Genomic DNA, 23,532 nt, shown 5'->3' with positions numbered 1-23,532 from the left:
ATTCTATAGTCTGGTCCCCACAACACAACACTGAAGCACTGAAGCACTTATGTGTCTAATGAATGAATGAATGAATGAATGAATGAATAGAGCTCTTGTACATGCCAGTGAATTTAGGGAGCTGCAACTTGGGAGCTCTGGAAAGACATCCTCGAAGTGGGAAAACACTGGCTTAGCTGATTAATCACAATGTACAAAAGGCACATGAGCTGGATCTTTCAAGGTGAGCACTTTCTCCTAAGGACTAAGGAATCAAGCGACTGAGAAAATGTCCCTCAAAGGCCAGGACAGTCACAGAGCCAGTACCCACAACCCACCCCTTTGCTGGTGTCTGGGAACTGCTACCTGGGACGGTCTGGGGTGGGTGGCTGGGGCTGGTGGTGATGACGTAGAGGACTTTAGAGGACCGGGCTGCGCTGACGCTGAGGTTGGCCTGCTCCGTGATCACCTCGGCCAGTGTCTGGTTGGCAGTGGGCCTCTCCTGCGGCGGCTCTTCCTTGACAGCTGGAATATCAAAGAAATTAAGAGGGGGGCAGAGCTGATGGCGACAACAGAGAACTCTGGACGAGGAGGCACTAGCTAGGAAGAGAAGGTGTTTTTATCTGATTCATTTCTGGGTGCAGTTCTCTCCACTGACTCCGCTGGCCCCAAAGCAGAACCTGTCCGGCTCTGGCCCAGAAAGCCTCAGAAGGAAGGAGCTGTCACCTTCTAACCATTTGACTGGTCTCTTTGAGGTCATCCGAGACTGCTTTCTTGTTTTCCCCGTGCCTTTTCAGTTATGGCGCCCTCTGCCCAGAATGCCTCCTTCCTTCCTATCTATTGACCCAAATCCTACCTGTTCTCAAGACTGTCTGTCCCACCTGAGGGAAGGCCTCCTCCCTCTGGCTTCCTGTAGCACATGCTGACCGAACTCTTCCCAAAGCCCCTGGCATCTGGGACAAAGACCAGGTCTCAGACGCCCCTGTTTCTCATGTGCTGGCGCACAGATGCGCCCCACACGTGTGTGTGCATGTCAGAGGGGCACAGAGTGGGCTCCACCTTAGGAAGGTTTTTTGTTGTTGTTTGTTTTCTTCTTTAAAGTTTATTTTTTTTACGTAATCCCTACATCCAACGTGCAGCTCTAACTCACAGCCATGAGATGAAGAGTCATATGTTCTTCCAATGGAGCCCAGTGCCCCTTAGGAGGGTTTGAAGAAAGACGGGAAACTAGTCTTCTGGGATTGGCTGGGATATTGAGAGGCAAGAGGATGGTCCAAATGACCTTTCCTTTCCTTTCTTTTCCTCTCCTCTCCTCTTCTCCCCTCCCCTTCCTTCCTCCCTTCCTCCCTTCCTCCCTCCCTCCCTTCCTTCCTTCCTCTTTCCCCCTCCCCTCCCTTCCCTTCCCTTTCCTTCCTTTTTTTAAATGTTATGTAGGTCACCATACAGTACATCATTAGTTTTTGATGTAGTGTTCCATGATTCATTGTTTGCATATAACACCCAGTTCCAAATGACCTTTTTAAAGCCTTCTAATTCTATCAGTTTCAGCTCCTCCTTTCAGGTCTTCTTTCAACCCTGCCATGAAAACTGTCATCAGGACAACTAAAGTAGCAAAATGGACAGGTGTGACCTCTTTTCTGTAAATGTATGCAAGTTTTGAAATGGGAGGTGGGAAAATCCGCAAGTTGAGTCAGTAGCTCCTGACTCGCAGCCCCATCGAGACCCGCCTGAGGCTCGCAGGGGACCACGGCATGCCAGCGGGGCCCGAGCACAGCCTGCAGGGACCCCGAGGAGGCTGGAAAGGGTTACCTTGGTATAAGACAGCAAATCCCTGGGCCTGATTGATGCGATCTGAGAAGAAGTACAAAATGACAAAATCCAGAGAGACATTGAAGGACAGAGGCGGGCGGTTCCTCCCACTGAAACGGACCAGGACGCGGTGGGTGTAGCCGTCCAGCAGCTCCACCATGTCTGCAGAGTCCCTGATGTCAAACAAGGTGAAGCTGAAGTGGATGCGGGAGGCCCCCGGCACGCGGATGGTCCAGTAGCAGACCCTCCCCGTGGCGTAGGTGTCGGGAAAGTCAGGGGAATACACCACTGAGGTCATGGCCGAGTAGTTCCCTCCGCAGGCGCCAACGAGAGCTGTGGGAGACAAAAGGACACCAGCCCTCAGCCTGGGGCACAGCCGCAGGGCTCACTTTCCAACCTGTTTCGAACAAAACTCTTCCTACCTAACATGATCCAATTTGGGATATTGTTTTTCGTCTACAAAACCAGACTGCCTTACGTTTCAGGATCAAATCACAGAATGAATAGCTTAAACCCTGAACAAACGACTGTGGCGGCTCTTTTTTTTTTTTTAACCCGGGAGAACTTAGAATTAGCACACGGCGCGGGGGCTCGGCCTACGTGGGGGCGGCGCTGGAGTCAGACAGTCTGCGTTCCGGACCAGCTGGGCTGTGTGATCCCAGGGGCTGCACTTCACCTCCAGAACTCTTGCCTCTCTCAGTCTGGAGGATGGTGAGACCACCACCTGTTCCTGTACTGCACAAATGCGTGAGGACAGATGAGAGGAAGCACATGAGAACACGGGGCCTCCTTGCAGGGAGGCACTTGATGAGGGAAAGCCGTACAAAGAGAAGGGCTTTACAGCGGCTCGGGCATCCCCGGCACCTCGGGGTGCAATGCTCACGTGAGGGTCCACACGCACTTGCCGAGCAGGAAACCATGGCACAAGAAGCGACTCTCTGCACAGGGGGAAACACAGTGACTCCGATCACTCTGCACGAAGCACATTTGGTTTCTCTGGACTCCCCTTTTGATTGGTGGGTTCAAGGAAGGGGTTACAACCACTTCACTGTATCTTAACCAGTGAAGTGTAAACAAGATCCTGGAAATGAAAGTCCTTGAGAGGGAGTTGAGGACTGGGATTTAAAAAGCTTCCCTTTGGTATGTAGAAAGCAGTAAGAGAATGCTGCTTCCATCGGAACAATGAGAAAAAGCTCAAAACTCTTCTTCAACCCATCAGAAGGCTGAAGCGTCAAGCCAACCAAGAGAATTTAACTCTAAAAAGTAAGAAGACCCTCTGAGGACAGTCAGGCCACACAAAGCGTTTCATCTTTAATGGAGCATGAGAGGAAGAGGTGGCTACCAAAAAAGTAAGAAGAAAGGAGCTAAGAGGCTGAGTGTGGGGTGGCCTGTCAGTCTAGAACGAGCAGGGGCCCGGACACAGCAGGAGTCTACACTCACTTGCAAGCAGTTCTGTGCAGACCCAGTGCCCACAGGAATGCCTGGAATAGGGAAGGAGGCCAAAGAGTCCCCCTGGGTGGCACTCGTACAGGACACCCTCACTGCTATTGGGGGACAGGTGTGAAACACTGCCTACTTCCTGGACCTTCCTCTCAAAAGAGGCAAAAGCTACAGGTGGCTGTGGGAGGAGCAGCAAACGCTCTTGCTCCCAGGGCCACGGAGGGATAGAAGCAAAACCTGTTTGCCTCTGTGGAGGGCGTAGGAGACTCTCTCTTTCCTGCCAAAGTAACCAGGCAGATCCCCTGCCTCTAAGGGAAAAGCAGAGGCAAAAGCCATCAGCCCCTGGTTGCCTTGAGCCCCCACGTCCTGCACCAATGCAAAGCAGAGGTCTGCTGCCCCCACGGGAGGGGCAGGAAATTCTCTCCTTCCAGAGAGTCACCAGGGATACAAGGCAGTGTTTGACCGCTGGCAAGAGAGGGGGTACGTGGGAATGCTGAAAAGGCCCCACCTCTGAGGCCCAGTAATGTCCTAAGACTGAGGGTGAGGCAGGAGGCCCAAGAACCCCCCTCAGCTCACCACGAGCACAGTACCAAGTAACAAGCAACGGCAGTCTACCACGGAGGGAGGGAATGAGTGCAGAGAAGGAGGCACGTAGGAACTACTCAAAGCCGATGGTGGAACAGAAACAAAAAACCCAATGGTATCCCAGGCTCTACATTAAGCACAAGGTAAGAGCAGCCTATTGCTGGAAGAATTTGAAGCCTGGTACAACGAGGGTAAAGACAGAAACAATAATACCCAAACCCAGCTCATCTGATATAGTGGCTCAGTCCCCACACCAAACACGTCTGCCCACTTCCAGGTGTAAATTCTATTTACTCAGTGTGTACTGTCTTCTACACACAGCGTATGGCAGTCAACAAAATATTACCACACACACATGAAACACGCACACAAGGAAGGAAAGAAGAGGCAGCAACAACAATAAAAAGCACTCATCACAAGCAATAAGACGATCTACAGGATTAGACTCAATAATGATGTAGCTCTTAGAGCTATTAGACAGGGGCCACATGATTAATACAATCAAGATCTGGTGGAAAAGACGGACAGCGTGCCTGAACAGACTGGAAATTCCAGCAGAGACACGGAAACTAAAAAGAGTCAAATGTAAATGTTAGAAATAAAACAACATCAGAGGTGAAGAATTTCTTTGATGGCTTTATAAACAGACTACACACCGCTGAGGGAAGACTCAATAAATCTGAAAACAGGTCAATAGAAATCATCCAAAATGAAACAAAGAGAAAAAAAAGAAGCCGGGGGGGGGGTGGTGGAGACTAAAACCTGAACAGAACATCCAGTAGCTGTGGGACAGCACCAAATGATCTGACAACTAGAGTTCCAGGAAGAGAAGAAAAAGAGAAGGGGGCAGAAGAAATACTAGAAGAGATAATGGTTAAGAATGCTCCCAAGTCAGTGAAAGGTGATCTAAGAATCTCGGCAAATAGCAAGCAAATAAATTTAAGAACAAAAATTAAAAAGCAAACAAAACAAACAAAAAACACACCTAGACACATCATAGTCAAATGCTGAAAACCAAAAACGAACATGAAATCCTGAAAGCAGGCAGAAGGGAAAAGGTGATATACAGGGAACAAAGAGCAGATGTCTCTAGAAACGGCTGATACCGAAAGAAAAAAAAAATTTCAGCATAGAATTCAATATCCAGCAAAAACATTTTTCTACAATGAAGGTGAAATATGGCTTTCTCAAACAAAAGCTGAGAGAAGGCGGCAAATGAGAACATGAAAAGATGTTCAACATCACTGGTAATTATGGCAATGCAAACGGAAACCGCAATGAGTTACCACCGTGCACCTGCTAGAATGGCCAACACTAAAAAAACAGACTATACAAAGGGCAGGAGAGGGTGCAGAGCAACTGGGAGTCTCCCGTAGTGTCCGTCAGAATGCAAAATGATAGCCACTTTGGAAAACAGTCAGCAGTATCTTCTGAAGCCAGAGACGCACTTAGCGTATGATCCTGAAACCCTACTCCTGGGTATTTAGCCAGGAGAAGTGAAAGCACATGTTCGGGTGCACACCTGTGCACACGGGTTAAGGGCAGCTTCGGAGCATCTTTATTGCAGACAGACCGATGTTTATCAGTGGATAAAGGCATGAACGAATGGTGATATATTGGCACAAAGACATGCTTCTTAGTGCTAAAAAGGAGCTGTGGAAACAGTCATGGGTGAATCTCAAAAGCATGACACAAAGTGAAAGGAGCCAGAAACAAATGGTTAAGTACTGTATGGTTCCATTTACAGGACATTCTTCAAAAGACAAAACTATACAGACGGAATACAGATCAGTGGTTGCTAAGGGCTGGGGGCAGAGAGAGGATTGACCACAGAGGGGACAAGAGATCTTTTCGAGGTGATGAAAATGTTCTGTATTTTGACGGTGTGTGTATTTGTCAAATCTTGTCGAAGTGTTCAACTAGAACGTTGATTTTTACTTTACCAAATTAGACCTCAATAAACCTAAATTTTTTAAAAAGGGAAGCAGTAGAGAAAGATTCCATAGGTAACCCTCCTGACTTTCCCACATCCTAACTGTGAATTGGAACAAGATAACTTCTGTATATTTCAGTTTCCTCATCCATAAAATGAAAATACTAATAGTTTCTCCCTTATGGGGTTTTACAAGAACTAAAAGGAGTTGATCTATGTAAAGTGTTTAGGATAGGATCTGGCCCATAGTGTAAGCTCAGTAAGTATTAGCTGTACTGTTATTATTTGTAAAGAACCCAGTGTTCAGGTTAAACTGATATTTTAACAGCAAAGGCAGACCTTAAACTTAGAACTTTCGATTTCCAGATGCGTGCCACACAGACAGCAGATTCAGTTAGGCAATTTTTAGAGCAAACACATGACATCTATGATAGATTATTAAAATTCGGTGATAATTCAACAGGAAACTTGAAATTTAGGGATATATGCAAGATCTCCTTTTTGAAGGGGAGATTAGCCTGCCACATATAACCTGGGCAGGTGGGAGCCCTGAAACAGCCCTGGGCAAAACCTCCGGTGGCGGAAAGCCAGTGTCTTCCTGCCCTCTTTGATTTAGCACCTCCACCCGCCTCAATATGAGCTAAGTCAGTTTCTTCAGGAGCAGACGTCAGGCACCAGCGGGAACAGCCAGCCTTCCCCAGACGCAGCTGAGTGCTCTGCTTCTGGACGTGAACGATACTGGCATGTCTCAGGAAGCAAACCTTAACCAAACGGGTCCCAGCCATGAATCAGATTCCACTGGACTGGCACACGGAAAAGGAGAAGAGTATTACCACCTTTCATCAGTTCTAAGGGGAACATTTTAATCTTTCAGACTGGAATGCGTCTGTCAACCAATGCATGTCACTGTTTAACCGGAAGTATTTTTTCCCTCAGTGATGCGTACAATGATGGTGCATCTCACGACTGATAGCATCTGGGAGTCTGTGACGTATAATTACTAATGCAATCCTAGTGGTCACATCCTACTGGATCTCAGGCCCTCGATATTTTTTACCATTAATCTCTTTTCTTTCCGCTAAAATATAAGTTCCATGAGAGAAGGATCTCCATCTGTGGGACGTTGGGCAAGCAACTGAACTTTTATGAGCCTCTGTTTTCTCTTCAGGCAAATAAGGATAATAGTACCGGCTTCACAGTATAATTAAGGGAGAGGATGCATGGAAAGGAAATAGCACAATGCCCTAAAAAATACACGTGCTCGACTAATGTTACAGAGTAAGACCCAATCCACACAATTCACTTCTCCTTTCAGGGCCTAGGAGCTGAATGGGGCCCAAGAGGCCAGCCTGGGCAGTGTCTGTAACCTACTGTTGGCTCCAGACTCTCTGATCTTTTGTTTGGTTCTGTTAATTCAATAAATTAAATTCTGGGGGTAGCAGATGCTCTGAAGCTTCTGAGTGCCACATTTATACACAGGCCACGACCTACTTCACATCCTCCCGGAGCTCACGAGAGCTTGCGAGAAAATCAGCCATATGGCCTATGACAAGTTACTTGATGTGGCAATGATGACCGAGCAGACGGCTGCCTCCGTAGTCTCTCCGCTGAGGTGCAAATGTAGCCTAAGAGCCGCTCGAGCTGAGGAGCCTGGAACCCCCTGCTGCAAGGAGCAGAGAACAGGAGGACCTCACTGACATCCTGAATGCGAGCCAGGTTCCAGCCACACTGGTAGCAGAGCCTGGTATTCTGGGAAACCATCGCCTGGTCCCTTTCTCACCATCTAACTTCTCCAGTCTCTTCAAAGAGACATCTCCGTCCTCCCAAATTGTGGGACAGTCTGTAGTCACCATCTGCAAAATGCTCAGCTTTATCCAATGGATCACAAAGACTTCACGAGGCAGTACTCGTGCTACTTAGATGATTTTCCCCTCCAGCAGGGAAACTTCACAGATGATTTCTACAGGGTGGCATTCTGTACCTTTCTTTGCAGAGCTGAGGGGTGGGGGTTACTGGAGCAGCCTGCTGTCTGGGGACTCTGCCAGTTGACACGCACCAGGGCCTCTGGAGACTGGAGCTTCTCCGAATGCCCACCTCCTCAGTCCCTGAAGGAATGGAAGCCTGAGAGGGCACTTCTGGACAGCTGCAGAAGGGGCCAGTTTGATAATAATCAGAGCCCTGGGCCCACCCTGTTCACATGCTTTTAGAGCATTAAATTGGACCTGTTATCATGACCTGTCTTATTATTCTTAATAAAAGGGATTCTGGCTGCTGAAAACAGAAAAATAAAAATCGTGGCAAACCTGGGTTTGAGGTCTGGATTTGGCTCTTATTAACTTGGACAAATTATTTTCTCTTTTGACCTGCACACGGTTTTCTTATCAACAGGGCTGTTGTGAGTATTAAATAACATAAAATAAACAAAAGCACCCGGCATCCAGGCTAGCACACGGCAAGTACTCAATGGATAGCAGTTATTTTCATTATAATTAATTCATCTCACTGCACCTTTGTGTGAGGCCCGGTACTATCTCCTAGATACATTTCCGGTACCAAAGATGATGCGTGGTACAGGACTGACTTTAAAGCTAATGATTTCCATCGGACACCTCCGGTATAGGCACTGCACTACCTAAAACATCATCTTATCTGCCACACAGCAGACACTCAATAAAAATGTGCTAAATGAGTGATTACCATGTAGAAGTATTCTATTTTTTAACTGACATAAAATCCACCATTGTAACAATTTTAAAGCGTACAGTTCAGTGGTAGGTGTTATACTCCCAATGTGGCATAACCACTGACATCCGATTCCGGCACGTTTTTATCACCCCAACCAGAAAAGCCGTACCCACTAAGCAGCACTTCCCACCCCTTCTCTCTCCTCAGCCCTTGGCGACCATTAATCTGTCTTCTGTCTGTATGGATTTGCCTGTTCTGGACGTTTCCTATACACGGAATCATAAATATGTGGCCTGACGTGTCTGGTTTCTATCACTTAGCATCATGTTTCCAAGGTTCATCCATGTTCTAGTGTGCATCAGTATTTCGTCCCTTTTTGTGGCTGAGTGATATTCCATTGGGTGGATAGAAGACGTTTTGTTGATCCATTCTTCAGTCGATGGACATTTGGGTTGGTGCCACTCTGGGGGCTATTGTGAACAGCGTTGCTGTGAATGTTCCTGTACAAGTTTTTGTGTGAACATATGTTTTCAGCTCTCTTGGGTATATAACTACGAGTGGAATTGCTGGGTCATAAGGTAATTCTGCTTCACGTTTGAGAAACTGCCAGACTGTTTTCCAGAGCAGCTGCACCATTTAACATTTCCACCAGCAACGTATGAGGGATCCAATTTCTCTGCATGCTCACCAACATCTATTGTCCAGTAAAAAAAATTAACACTGTGTTCTGTTTAAAGTAGGAAAACAAGTAGCAAACCCACACACCCTACTTTTTTTTTCTTTACTGTCTAATCCCATGGCTTGTTGGCCGTGTGAGCCCTGGCAAGATATCTATCCTCTTCATGTGCTAGGAGTCTCTTCTGTAAAATGAGTGATGATAATGCCTTCCTCAGATGGCTGCCAGGAGGACCTAATTTGTATAGATCGATAATTCGTATAAAGCCTTAATACACACTAGGTAGTCAATGTTTATTTCCTTTCTTTCTTTCACTCAGCAGTAGACCAGGCAATTTGTAAGCTCCGCAAACATACTCTCCTGGACTAGGGTGTCAAGCCAGAGGATCTTATAGTAATGGACTTCGGAAGTGAAAACTTAAACAGAAGTGTAGGGCGTATTATCTGCCAACCATTCTTAAATGTTAGGCAAGTTTCAGTCTTTAGCTTTAACAGAGATACGCAACTGAGTATGTGTCTTGACGTAACAGGATGTATAGGGAGCCGCTGGCAGTCTCCAGTGGGCAGACTCAACTAAAAAGACCAACAGATGACCATGTGAGTTCTGCTTGCCAGTCCCAAACACACACTTCTGACGACATCTAAGCTATAAACTGCGAAAGGCTCAGTTATAACCCTGGGCTGGCTTTACAGTCACCATATGTAGTAGCTGAAGTGTGTTCTCCAAAGAAGACATGTTCCATGCCTGGTAGCTGTGAATGTGACCTGATTTGGAAATAGGGTCTTTACAGATGTAATCAAGCTAAATGAGGCCATACTAGGTAAGAGTGGGCCCTAAATCCAATGGCTATTGTCCTTATAAGGAGATACAGAGAAACACGGAGGCACAGATGGACAGACGGACGATGGCCATGTGAAGGAGGAGACAGAGATCGCAGTGATGCAGTTACAAGTCACGGAATGCCAAGGACTGCCGGCAATGGCCAGAAGCTCTGAAGAGGCAAAGGATTCTTCCCTGCAGCCTTCAGAAGGAGCACGGCCCTGACAACACTTCGATTTTGAACTTCTAGCCTCCCAAACTACAACAGAAGAAATTTCTGTTGTTTTAATGCTCCCAGGTTGTGATTATTTGTTATGGCCGCCCTAGGAAGCTAATACAGCATGTGACATTTCTACTTGAAACTGAGCCACCCGGTCAGGTTGAGATGTCAGAGTATATCTACTCTACCCTAATGACTAACAAAGACCTATGGACTCTATAATATATCTTAGTAACCTCAAGGCTTTCCTTTTGTTTGTCTCACTTGTGACAAGCTACTCTCTACCATTTCTTCCAAAATCTGGCACTACATTGGTTCTATGGCTCTCACAAAGTCTTACTACCACTGAATGGATGTGGGGGGGGGGGTGGTTGTGAGGAGGGACCGGGTAGGCCAGTGGTTAGAACCAGATACGGGAGAGGTCAAGGCCCCAGACCCATACCCCATCCATAGCGCACCCTGCCCCTAGCCAGCATCTCACAGATGTGGTGGGTCAGACAGAAGACTGGTCAGGGCACACTCAGTATCAGGCCTGGAAGAACAACTTGAAGCATATGCTCTCTTCTCAGCTGCAACACTCTAAGATCCCAAATGCCAAGGAAAACATTAAAGGGTTTGGAAATCAAACAATTAAAATAAGAGGACCTTAAGGCTAATACTGAACAGCTATACCAGTGTCTGTGTTAAGTTGCAAAGGTCATCTTTTCTAGGTTGCCTAAGTATCCTGTGACAGGCCTCATCTCTTCAGAGCACATGGCACAACTGTAATTAATTACTTGTTAAAAGTTGTCCTTCCTTTTAGAGGACAGGGACTGAGTCTTCTTGGTCAGTGTTGTATCCCCAGTGTCTGGTCAGGGCCTGGCCTGCAGGAGCTTAATAAGTATTGGCACATGAATGAATGAATGAATGAATGAACGAACGAACGAACGAGAGGAAGGCTGGTCAGGTTGTTTCTCTGGCACAAGCGTTCCTGTGTCTTGGGCAGTAACAGGCACAGGACATACTCACTGTCAAAGAGGATGATCCTGCCGTCGCCACCACAGGGCTGGGTGTGATCCCCGAAGCAGACGCTGTTGCACTCGGTACTGGCTGCCTCCCCGTACTTCCAGTAATCAGGATTGTTTCCACAGAAGCAAGCATAGCCCGACTCCATCCCAGCAAACTGTCACAGTAGAGAAACAGCACTTGGTAAGTGTTAGTCTGGGGTGTCAGCTGGCCTGAAGGAGCTTGGCAGGGTCAGCCCCCAACCTTACCCACTGGGTCCCTCTTCCCGGGGCCTCTCCGTCGCTCCACTCTACTCTCTTAGGTATATATGTAGGAGCGGAATTGCTGGTTTAAAAGGTTATGTTTAACTTTTTGAGAAACTGCCAAACTCTTTTCCATAGCAGCTGTTTTAGCTGTGCCATAGCACTATTTTACATTTCCATCAGCAAAGTGTGAGGATTCCAATTTCTCCACATCTTCACCGATGCTTGTTTTGTCTTAAAAAAAATTTTTTTTTTAATTATAGCCATTGGTTATTTATTGTGTGTGTGATGTGGTATCTCCTTATGGCTTTGATCTGCATTTCCCTGAAGACTAATCATATGAGCATATTTCCATGTGCTTATTGGCCACTTGTGTGTCTTCTATAGAGAAATGTCTATTCAACTCATTTGTCTATTTTTTAATTCAGTTGTCCTTTTATTGTCAAGTTGTAAGAGATCTTTATATACTCTGGACATTAAATCCTTATTCGGATATGATTCACAAATATTTTTTCCTATTCTGTGAGTTGTTTTTTCATTTTCTTAATAGTGTCCCTGACACGCGAAAGTTGAAAATTTATTTACTGGGTAGAGGGGTAGTAAGATTTGGACCGCGTACCACTGTTTGCTAACTCCTGATCTATGCGACTATTCTTATGCCAATACCACTCTCTTGATTACTATAGCTTTATAGAAAGTCTTGAGGTCAGGCAAGATGAGTCCTCTGAAGTTGATCTTTTTCAAAACTGTTTTGGTTATTCTAGGTTCTCTGCCTTTCCATGTAAGTTTTAGGATCAGCTTAACAATTTCTTTAAAAAAAAGTATCATTTTGATTGGGATTGCATTGAATCTGTAAGTCAATCTGGGAAAAGCTGACATTTTAACAATATTAAGTCTTCCAGTCCATGAACAATGTCTGTATTGTTTTAAAGATTTATTTATTTTAGAGACAGAGAGAGAGCAAGTGGTGGGGAGGGGCAGAGAGAGAGGGATAGAGAGACTCTCCAGCAGACTCCCTGCTGAGTGAGGAGCCCGATGTGGGGCTCAATCCCAAGACCCTGAGATCATGACCTGAACCCAAATCAAGAGTTAGACACTTAACCAACCGAGCCACCCAGGTGCCCCACAATGTCTGTATTTCTTTTTATTTAGATCTTCTTTAATTGTCTCTTGCAATGTTATGCAGTATTTGGGATATAGGTCTTTAATATCCTTTGTTAATTCTGAGATTATTTATGCTATCGTAAATGGAATTTAAAATTTTTATTTTCCAATTGTTCACTACTAGTACATGCAACTGATTTTTGTACAAGACCTTATAACATGCAACCCTGATAAATATACTTATTATTTCTAATAACTTTTATGTGGAATTGTCTACATACATGATCATGTTGTCCATAAATTAAAAAAAAAATGTCCTCCTTTCCAACCTACATGACTTTCTTTTTCTAAATGCTTTATTTCATTAGCAAGGATCTCCAGTACAGTGTTGAATAGAAGAGGTGAGAACGGGCATCATTGTTTTTTCTTGATTTTAAGTAGAAAGCACTGAATCTTTCATCATTGAATATGATGGTAGCTTTAGATTTTTTGATAGCGGCTTTTTTTTTTTTTTTTACAATTTATTTTATTTATTTTAGAGGGGGAGGGGGCAGAGGGAGAGAGAATCCCAAGCAGGCTCTACTCCCAGCATAGTGCACAACATGGGACTCGATCTCACAACCTGAGCCAAAATCAAGAGTCGGACATTTAACCAACTGAGCCACCTAGGAGCCCTGATTTTTTGATAGCTGTTCTTTTTTTTTTTTTTTTTAAGATTTTTATTTATTTATTTATTAGACAGAGACAGCCAGCGAGAGAGGGAACACAAGCAGGGGGAGTGGGAGAGGAAGAAGGAGGCTTCCAGCAGAGGAGCCTGATGTGGGGCTCGATCCCGGAACGCCGGGATCACGCCCTGAGCCGAAGGCAGATGCTTAACGACTGCGCTACCCAGGCGCCCCTGATAGCTGTTCTTAATCAGGTGAGGAACTTCCATTCTATTCCTAGTTCGCTGATGACTTTTATCATTAATGGGTGTTGTGTTTTCTCAAATGCTCTGGCTGTATTTTTATTTTTTTATTAAAGATTTTTATTTATTTATTTGAGAGCTTGAGAGCAAGAGAGATCACAGAGGGAGAGGGAGAAGCACTCGCTGTCGAGCAGGGAACCCGATGAGTGGCTTGATCCCAGGACCCTGAGATCATGACCTGAGCCGAAGGCAGACACTTAACCTACTGAGCCACCCTGGCGCCCCTGTATTTTTATTTTGAAATAATATAAACCTACAGAAGAGTTGTAAGAACAATACAAAGAACTTTCCTATCCCTTTTACCTAGAGACCCCCATTCAAGCTGACAACTGCCTGAATCATATACTTCGTAGAAAAGGACCTAATCCAGGATCACAGATGTACTTAGCTGTCGGGTCTCTTTAGCCTTCTCCCATCAGGAACAGTTTGTCAGTCCTTTCTTAACCTTTGTGACCTTAACATTTTTGAAGAGTAGAGGCCAGTCATCTTGCAGAATGTCCCTTGTTTTGGGTCTGCCTAATGTTTCATTGCAATTAGATTCAGATTATGCATTTTTGGCAGAAATATCACCAAAGTGATGTTACGTTCTTAATAGGTCAGGTGGGATACAATGCCTAGGTTTCCTGTGACTGGTGATACTAACTTTGAGCATTTGAGTAAGGTAGTGTATGCCAGTTTTCTCCACTGTAGAATTACTTGTTTTCCCTTTACAGTATTTTGTGGGGTGATCTTTGAGGCTATATAAATATCCTGTAGCTCTTGCAACTTTCACCCACTGGTAGAGGAGGTCATGAGATATTTGCATACCTTGATATTTGTTCTCTGAATCAATTATCACTAGGAGAGTTGCCAAAAGGAGAATTTTCTAATCCTATCATTTCTTCTACATTTGTTAGTTGGTATTCTCCTATAAGAAAATGCTTTCTTCTCCTCGTTTATTCGTTTACTTATTTATATCAGTGTGGATTTGTGGATTCTTATTTTATTCAATGGGGCGTATTTATTGTTACCATTTTTTAAAAAAGATTTTATTTATTAATTTGACAGAGAGAGCAAGAGAGCACAACTAGGCGGGGCAGCAGAGGCAGAGGGAGAAGCAGACTCCCCACTGGCAGGGAGCCCGATGTGGGGCTCGATCCCAGGACCCTGGGATCATGACCTGGGCCGAAGGCAGATGCTTAACCATCGGAGCCACCCAGGTGCCCCTGTTATCATTTTTTGTTTTGAAGCTCAAATTGTGTTAGAGTTGGCCAGTGGAGACCCTTCCAGTCGGTTCCTGTGTCCTTTTGACAGCCCTCACCATTCCTTACTTTATTGTACAACACACTTCTTCAGGCTCCTCTTGCACTTTCTCAGGACCAGCTCTAGGAGCAGCAATTTTCTCCAAGGAGTCCTGATTCTTATTTAATGAAGAATAATATCTAGAAACCAAGATCTGAGCACTAAGTGTGCTCTGTGCAACCAGTGTGTCACTGTTCCCAGGTCTTCTCAGTGGACAGAGATAAGAAATACATATGTATATACAAACATACACACGGACCTACAAACATGTTTATATTTATTTCCGTATCTGTCTGTCACTTTCTATATCAAAACCACACACTATACTAATAACTTCAATCCCTATGTGACACTGTTGGCTTCATTTTGGTTTTCCCTGGCTTCCTTCTCTGACAGTGAGAAATCTGGCTCCCATTATCCTCAGTATATTTACTTATATGCTTTGCAAACAACCAATCACTCCATTGTGTTGGGCCACCTGCCTCGCAAAGCCCCTGACCTTGCCAGGCTACTCCCCTTGCTTGGGCCTGATTAATGGCTTTTTCACTAAATTACTAAGGAAGGACAAAAGTAAGGAAGGAAAAAGGAAGGAAGGATATAGCAAACAATAGCATTATTTTTTTTTTTAAGATTTTATTTATTTATTTGACAGAGAGAGAGACAGCCAGAGAGAGAGAGGGAACACAAGCAGGAGGAGTGGGAGAGGAAGAAGCAGGCTCCCAGCGGAGCAGGGAGCCCAATGCGGGGCTCGATCCCAGGACTCTGGGATCACGCCCTGAGCCGAAGGCAGATGCTTAACGACTGAGCCACCCAGGTGCCCCAACAACAGCATTATTGAACCTTAATAGCCAAGAAGTGAATTGCAAATAGAGGAAAGGACAGAAAGAAAAGAAAGCATTTTGTCCAGGCTAGGGCCCCTAATGTAGCAAGGACATAACCACTACCTTGGCCCATTCCCAGATTCCCCGTGAAGCCAGACATGTCCCTGCTCATAACATTCAATGGCACAAGGAAATACATAATTCTGTCAGAGGTCAAATAGGGATACAGATATTGGGGATTTTCCTCTTTTCTCTCCCCATCTTTAGACAAGAATGCTGCCTCACACTCCTGAATGCCAAGCCCCACTCTTCTTCCAGCTCCTCCTTGGCAGAAAAATAGTTATATGGTTTGATAGGTTTTAAAAAAGTATATATATTTTTAAGTTATCTCGGCAGAATGCATTTACATCTTCATGGTTTTCTGTAGATATAGAGCCATAGAATCATTACCTTGAACCTCTGACTCCGACAAAAACTGATGCAGGTTTGTATGGTAAGTTTGTTAGACGTTTTACTGGCGCCAGTTAGAGGAGGTGGGTTTCCATGATCCTTGTAGCAGCCAAGGTTTCCAGGCACTGCAGGAAAAAGGAAAACAAAAGAATTTCACAACATCTGGCTGTGAAACACCAAGAAGGAACAGCAATTTGTGCCAGGTACTTTCATCTCAGCTAATATTTCTACTCCTAAGGTACACATAAATAACAAGCAACGAGTTTTAAAAATGGAAGTCTTAGTGTCTTCGGGCAAATGCCATGTTTCTGTTTTCTTTCTTTTTTTTTTTTTTTTAAAGATTTTATTTATTTATTCGACAGAGATAGAGACAGCCAGTGAGAGAGGGAACACAAGCAGGGGGGGTGGGAGAGGAAGAAGCAGGCTCATAGCAGAAGAGCCTGATGTGGGGCTCGATCCCATAACGCCGGGATCACACCCTGAGCTGAAGGCAGATGCTTAACCGCTGTGCCACCCAGGCACCCCTCTGTTTTCTTCTGAAGAGTATGTGAGGCCCAGGTCCACCTTTAACTAATCTGTTCAATATATTTTTTTTTAAGATTTTATTTATTTGACAGAGAGAGAGCGAGCACAAGCAGGGGGAGCAACAGCCAGAGGGAGAGGGAGAAGCAGGCTCCCCGCTGAGCAGGGAGCCCGATGCGGGGCTCAATCGCACGACCCTGGGATCATGACATGAGCCGAAGGCAGATGCTTAACAACTGAGCCACCCAGCTGCCCCGATCTGTTCAATATTGATAGAATTGAGTATTGAAGAGAACTATGAACAATTTCCTCAAAATAGAGAAGCTGTAATATGTAAATTATGTTTCAGAGTCACTGGAGGGCAGGAAAAGCCTTTGGAAGCCCTTCATACTATGCCTTGTGCCTCCCCTTGTTTTGTTCTTTGTTTAAGATTTATTTATTTATTTGAGAGAGAGGGAGGAAGAAAGTGTGTGTGAGTGGGGGGGAGGGGCAGAAGGAGAGAATCTTCAAACAGATTCCCAGCTGTGCACAGAGCCCACAGTGAGTCTTGATCCCACGATCCATGACCTGAGCTGAAACCCAGAGTTGGACCCTTAACAAACTGAGCCACCCAGGCACCACTCCCCTTGTTCTTTAAAAAACTCCGTAAGGGGGTTCTCCCAAGTGCTTTCAGTGAGTGTATTAGTTTCCTATAGCTGCTGTAACGAATCACTACACACCTCGTGGCTTAACACAGCATAAGTTCATTATGTTCCAGTTCAGGGTGTCAGAAATACTAAATGGGTCTTATGGGACTGAAATCAAGGGGTCGGCAGGGGCTTGTTCCTTCTGGAGGGCGGTGGGGGGTGGGGTGGGGATCAGTTCCTTGCCTTTTCCATCTACTGGAAGGTGCCCCTATTCCTCAGCTTGTGGCGACACCATTCCAGCCTCTATCTCCATCACATCTCCTTCCCTCCCTCTGCTTCCAGCATCACATCACCTTCTCTGACTCTGATCTTCCCGCCTCTGTTACAAGGACCTCTGTGATAACACTGGGTCTACCTGGATAATTCAGGATAATCAACCCATCTCAAAATCCTTAACTTCATCACATCTGCAAATCCCTTATGCCATGTAAGGTAACATATCAAAAGATTCTAGGGATTACAACATAGACATTTTGCGGGGGCCATTATTCAGCCTACCACAGTGAACATACTAGTTTCACAACCACACAATTGGATGGTTTGGTCTAGTAAAAAAAGCTGTATTTGAGAATAAAGAAACCTGAGTATATGTATTAACTGTGGTAGACAGCTCTCAAAGATCCCTGCCTCCTGGTGTTCATGCCATTGTGGAATCCCCTCCTCTTGAGTGTAGGTTGGATTGGTGACTTGCTCTTGACCAACAGAAATGTGATAAAGTTGATGGCATGCCACTTCTGTGATTAGGTCAAGAGACTGTGACTTCTGTCTTGCTAGTGGACTCTCTACCACCTTCTTGGCTTATATACTTGATAGAACAATATGCCATGTCAGAGAGGCCATGTGGCAAAGAATGAAGGTGCCCTTCAACCAAAGCTAGCAAGAAGCCAAGACTTGCAGTTTCTGCAAAGACTGAATCCTACTAACAACTAAGTATATTCTTCCCCAGTGGAGCCTTCAGATGAGACCCCAGTCCTGGCAGATGCCGTGATTGCAGCCTTGTAAAAAACCTGGAAGCGGAGGAACCAGCTAAGCCATTTCCAGATTTCCTGACCCATAGAAAGTGAGACAGTAAGTGTGTGTCATTTTAAGTGACTAAGTTCTAGAGTAGTTTGTTGTACAGTAACAGATAATTAATACACCTACAGAATACATACTAAATACATGTTGAATGAAGGAATGAATTGATTGTAGGCCATGGACAAATCAACCTCTCTGGACCTTAGTTTTCCATCTGTGTTATTAATTTATGAATCGCTCTACTATCAGAAGGAGCCCTTTCCCCTACTTTCTCTGTTTGGCTCCTCACAGTTTATGTAACTGAAGATATAACAAGACGTGAATGAGGCTTGCTCCTAGAAGCCTTCTAGGTCAGTGAAGAGTCATACGTTTTCCAATTCCAAAGTGAGCCATACAGACTCCCCGAGAGCATTTTTCCTTTAAGACTAGAAAACAGAGGGGCACCTGGATGGCTCAGTCAGTTAAGCATCTGCCTTCAGCTTGGGTCGTGATCTCAGGGTTCTGGGATCGAGCCCCGCTTCAGGCTCCCTGCTCAGTAGGAAGTCTGCTTCTCCCTCTCCTTCTGCCTCTCCCCCAGCTTGTGGTCTCTCTCATTTGCTCACTCTCTCAAATAAATAAATAAAATCTTTTTAAAAAGGACTAGAAAACAGGGGTGCCTGACTAGCTCAGTCAGTGGAATGTGTGAGTCTTGATTTTGGGGTTGTGGGTTCAAGCTCCACGTTGGGTGTGGAGATTATTTAAAAATAAAATCTTAAAAAAGAAGACTAGAAAACAGCATAGTCTGGTTTAAGAACCTTTACATCCACATTAGCCTGTTGGCATATAAAAATATCTGTGTGTATCTGTGTGTATGTACATACACATACTTTTAAATTTCTCCTACCATTTCTAATATCTAACCAGTTCCTGTTAAATTGGCAGGAAGTACCACTGCTAACCCAAAGAGTCACCCTTCCCCCTCCAGCCAAGTGGTTACCCTTCTCCCTTGCGTCACACATGGTTCAAATATAACAAATGTGGCTCACCACACAAATGTTAAAATGCATCTTTTGGAAACAAACCAAATCTCTATAGTGGTGAATGTAAACAGAAAAGCTCTAGGCAGTAGGAGGCTGGTGTTCAGTGGGAGCCTGGCTTGGGAATGGCTGGGTTTTAGAGTTTAAACAAATGCAGTGAGTTAAGCATCTCTAGTCAGGGGCATATCCTATAAGCCGAGTTTGTTAAAGGGACCTTGCATATGGAAACCCGAGCCATGCATTCAATGGTTCTTAATAAGAACTACTCAATCGTCACCATCCTGGCCATTTACTCTGATTTTTGTCTCATTTATCCTATTATGATCAGAAATGAGCATGTTATTATGTATTAGTTTATAGAGAGCCCAAGGCACATAATCATAAATGTTAAGATCAGATATAAACAAGGCTATGGGTTGCATTAATGCAGCTGGAACTTATAAGCTTTATTCACAATTTGGTGAGCAAATCCAGGGAGCTCATGTTCCACTGGGGTAGTGAGGTAGATCCCCGGAAGTCAGGCCATACCATGCTGCAGCTCCATCCATCTGATATCAATGGCTGTAGGTATCACGCTTGTTGTGCCCGAGTCAATCGCTTGCCAGACACCACCGAGTCTACCTCCCAAGATACTCCCAAGATGTTTGTCCGTGTCTGTCTCCACACTGCCACCTCCCCAGGTTAGGCTACTGTCTCCTCCCACTTAGACTACTGCATTGGCCTGATATTCCATCTCCCTATTTCTAGGTGCAGCCTACTCTAGTTAGTACACTGCAACCAAAATAATCTTTTTTTAAATAAAAGATTTTATTTATTTATTCATGAGAGACAGAGAGAGACAGGGAGACAGAGGCAGAGGGAGAAGCAGGCTTCCTGCGCAGGAAGCCTGATGTGGGACACGACCCCAGGACCCTGGGATCATGACCTGGGCTGAAGGCAGACGCTTAACCGACTGAGCCACCCAGATGTCCCTCAGTTTAACCTACTTTAAATTTCTCTTGGTGGCTTGAGGTCATCAAATGTGCTTCTCCGAATGGCCCCAGCCTGGTGTGCTTTTTTACGTGCTTCTGTCTGACTTCAATAGTTAAGCCTGTCCCCTTGGTTATCGCCGAGGCTGCTGGACCCTCAGAACATCGGAACTGAAAGGAGTCTCAGAGAACACCCACTTTGTGCTACTGTCTCTGTGTACCCTCTTCTTAATTTGCTGCTGCTTATGCTTACAACAATACTGTCAAGCTGATTAGAATTGTGTGAAAAATAGGAACAGGTAGTTTCTAAAGGGGGGGGGGAGCCTCTAGGCTTCCCACTTTCCGGCATCCATACCGTAGCTCAGGAGTTGTTTTTGTACACTTCCGTCCCGGGATGCGGCAATATTCTGATGGGCCCTGGCACTACTGCCGTCGGTTCAAGAGCAGTGAGCATTCTACAGCAATCCCAAACACGAGCTCTAGTGCCAGACAGACCCCAGGGTGAATTCTGGCCCCAGTTTCATCAACAGTGGAATGAGGAGCAATAGGGCCTCAAAGGATTCTTCGGAGAATTAAAATGAGATAATGTAAATAAAGTAAACCCCACAAGGCCTGGCAGGATAATATGTGCCAAATAAACAGTGTTTATTCTCATTACAGTTGACCCTTGAACAGCACAGGATTGAACTGCACGTGTCTATTTATATGTGGATTTTTTTACAGGATTTTCTCTTCCTTATGATTTTCTTAATAACACTGTCTTTTCTCTAGCTTACTCTATTGTAAGAATACAGTATGTAATACATGTAACATACAAAGTCTGCGTTAATTGACTGCTTATGTTATCGGTAAGGCTTCTGGTCAACAGCAGGCTATTAGTAGTTAAGTTTTTGGAGAGTCAAAAGTTATGTGCAGATGTCTTACTGCGCAGGGGGTCAGTGCCCCTAACCCCCACATTGTTCAAGGGCCAACTGTATATATAAATAGGGCTTTCATCATTCACCACACAAACAGAAACAACTTGCTCAGTAATAGAAAACTAAAATAGCATTGAGTTAAAAGGCAAAAATCAAAGGCAGCCACCTCAAAAAACTGGGTTTAATTCCAGATATTAAAACATCGATCTCTTACATCTGGTGAGCACAGAGTACACTTTCACATAAGCATCTCAGGCGGAAATCAAAGCCCTTTGAGGGAGGTGGCACGGATGGGGTTATTCTACGTGACAGGGAAGAAATCAGTCTGGCGAGGTTAAGGGCCTTCCACGGTGGCACAGAAGACGCAACGAGAGAGGACGAGGAAGCTCTGGGGTGGCAGATTCTCACTTTGTGGTTTTGTTCCCTTTGCTCACAGGGCCGGTCTAGGGAACTGAATGGAAGTCAGATTAAAGACTGACTTCTCAAACACATCAGTCCCTCCACACTCTGTGTGCCACAAGGCCAGCCTCGGAGACAGTGGCCAGCCTCTGAGGGGTGCCACTGCCCTCTGACTCGCGCTGGAAAGTGTGGCTCGAAGTCTCGCCGGAGAAGACACGTCATGTAGTCTTCAAAAGCATTACTGGCCAACTGAGTGCATTTCCAGACCATGTCCCACCCTTCACTCTTCCCAGAAGCAGGGAGGAAAAGTCAATTTGAAAAAGGATATTTGTTCTCAAATTCCTTTTTACTTTCAAGACCACTTTAAAGTCCTGTGGCTTGGTCATGCATTTTTCCTCTTACCAAAGAGGCTTCATCACTTTCAATTTTTTAAAAATCCTCTTAAAATACAAACAGACCCTCTGTTTATCGTAGTTGGTGCTTTAAAATGCGTGACAGTTAATTAGCAACATTCTCTTCAGATGTTCAGAGGTCTTGCCAGAGATAAAAGTTTAAGAGGTGGCTGAGGGGAGTTGCTCCTCTATTCAGATTAATCCAGGAACTACTGTTCTTTTACCATCACAAGGAACAGCTGGGAAGCATCCAGGCGAGCTGACTAGCCACCCTTTATACTTGGGTAGGACTGCAGCTTCACTGTGAAGGTGCTATATATACCTCCATGGGGGTCTCCGTGGCCAACAACCCTTTTCTTAGGGCCATGTATTGCCCGTGGCACCTTCTCAGAGGATCAGCTGCTGGTTGGGAACCGGCTAAAGGACCACATCCTCTGACTGACTGACCGAGGCCCACAAGGTTCTCTCTCCCAGGAAGCTGGAATTGGGATTTCAGCTAATGAATTGCGAGCACTGGGCTTAAAGGGTTCTGTCAAGTGGGGGTTAAGGCAACCAGCCATATTTGGGCCACCTGATTTGAGAAGTGAGCTGATTCTTCTGGTCCACAAAGAGGAAGGAAAATGGATGCCAGCCCGAGAGAGAAGCAGAGGTGGGAGACCAGGCCCCAGAGAGAGATGGCAAGAGTGGGTACTTTCTTCCCAGGTTCTTGGGACACAGTTTCTGCAATATACTCCCAATGTCCTGTCACTAAATTCTTTTCGTTCAAGTTAACTTGAGTGAGTTCCAATCCTGGCAATCAAACAATTCCTGACAAAGAGAGAAAGCATGCCCATTATGGCAGAAGCTCAATTTGAACACAAATCTTCAGATTGCAATTTATATAAGAAGTCCTGACTGTTACTAAGTTTTCTATTCCAGTGCTCTGACCAGATTTGGGATATTTGTTTAAGAAACCAGAAGCAAAGTTCTTATCTTGCATTTTGGAAAACTTCCCTGGCTTTGCGGAACTCCTTTTACTTTGTCTTATAAGTAAAATCTGCTTCTTCAGAAATGAAGATTGAAATGCAGTGACTCTGCTTATTTTATAAGTCATTTAACCTTGTGTTGAGACCATCTTCTGCCCCTGGGATCTCAAGCTGGTGTCTCAGCAGCTGATTTCTTCCCTCCACGGGAGCAAGAACTAAGCTCGCATGAGATGGGGTCCAATCAGAGGACCAATCATTTTAAATACTTCCTTCAGAGAATTGATGGGTTAAGTGTAGACTCATCCACTCTCTCAGCCACGAGCCATGACCACAAGCACACTGCCCTCCATCCTGTCCATCTACAACTTCCATTCTGGATCTGGGAGTTGCCATCTGGACCCAAGTCCTATCCCAATATGGCCCCACCATCCTTCTTTAACTTTATTTCTAAACATCAGCTCTCCTTTGTCAGTCACACTGATTCTGCAAGTGGCACTGCTCATGTCTGAGTCTTCTATGAGCTCACCCATATAAATAAGTAAACACAGACATTTCTTCCCCTGTGAAGTTTCACCTCTAGGGGAAGGCAGTAAGAGTTCCTAAGGATCCCGACCCCCACATGGCCCTGATGTAT

The 23,532-nt window shown here is 45.1% G+C and overlaps 1 protein-coding gene across 3 annotated transcripts in view; it reads right to left on the bottom strand.

Moving 5' to 3' along the window:
• The window catches only part of KREMEN1 (kringle containing transmembrane protein 1), a 62,511-nt gene that overhangs the window by 6,720 nt on the left and 32,259 nt on the right, over positions 1 to 23,532 (bottom strand). For 2 of the 3 annotated variants that reach the window (XM_040619682.1, XM_040619684.1), the window contains exons 4-7: positions 16,017 to 16,141; positions 11,155 to 11,308; positions 1,789 to 2,121; positions 343 to 504 (exon numbers count right to left, since the gene is read on the bottom strand). In XM_040619682.1, coding sequence (XP_040475616.1) covers positions 343 to 504; positions 1,789 to 2,121; positions 11,155 to 11,308; positions 16,017 to 16,141 — 774 coding nt within the window. The remainder of the gene's footprint in view (positions 1 to 342; positions 505 to 1,788; positions 2,122 to 11,154; positions 11,309 to 16,016; positions 16,142 to 23,532) is intronic. The other variant, XM_040619683.1, reaches the window with a different exon arrangement.

This window comes from Ursus maritimus, unplaced genomic scaffold (assembly GCF_017311325.1).
Source record: "Ursus maritimus isolate PB19 unplaced genomic scaffold, ASM1731132v1 scaffold_33, whole genome shotgun sequence".
NCBI lineage: Eukaryota > Metazoa > Chordata > Mammalia > Carnivora > Ursidae > Ursus > Ursus maritimus.
Note: the sequence above shows the minus strand (reverse complement) of the source record. Positions and strands in the feature narration are given on the sequence as shown.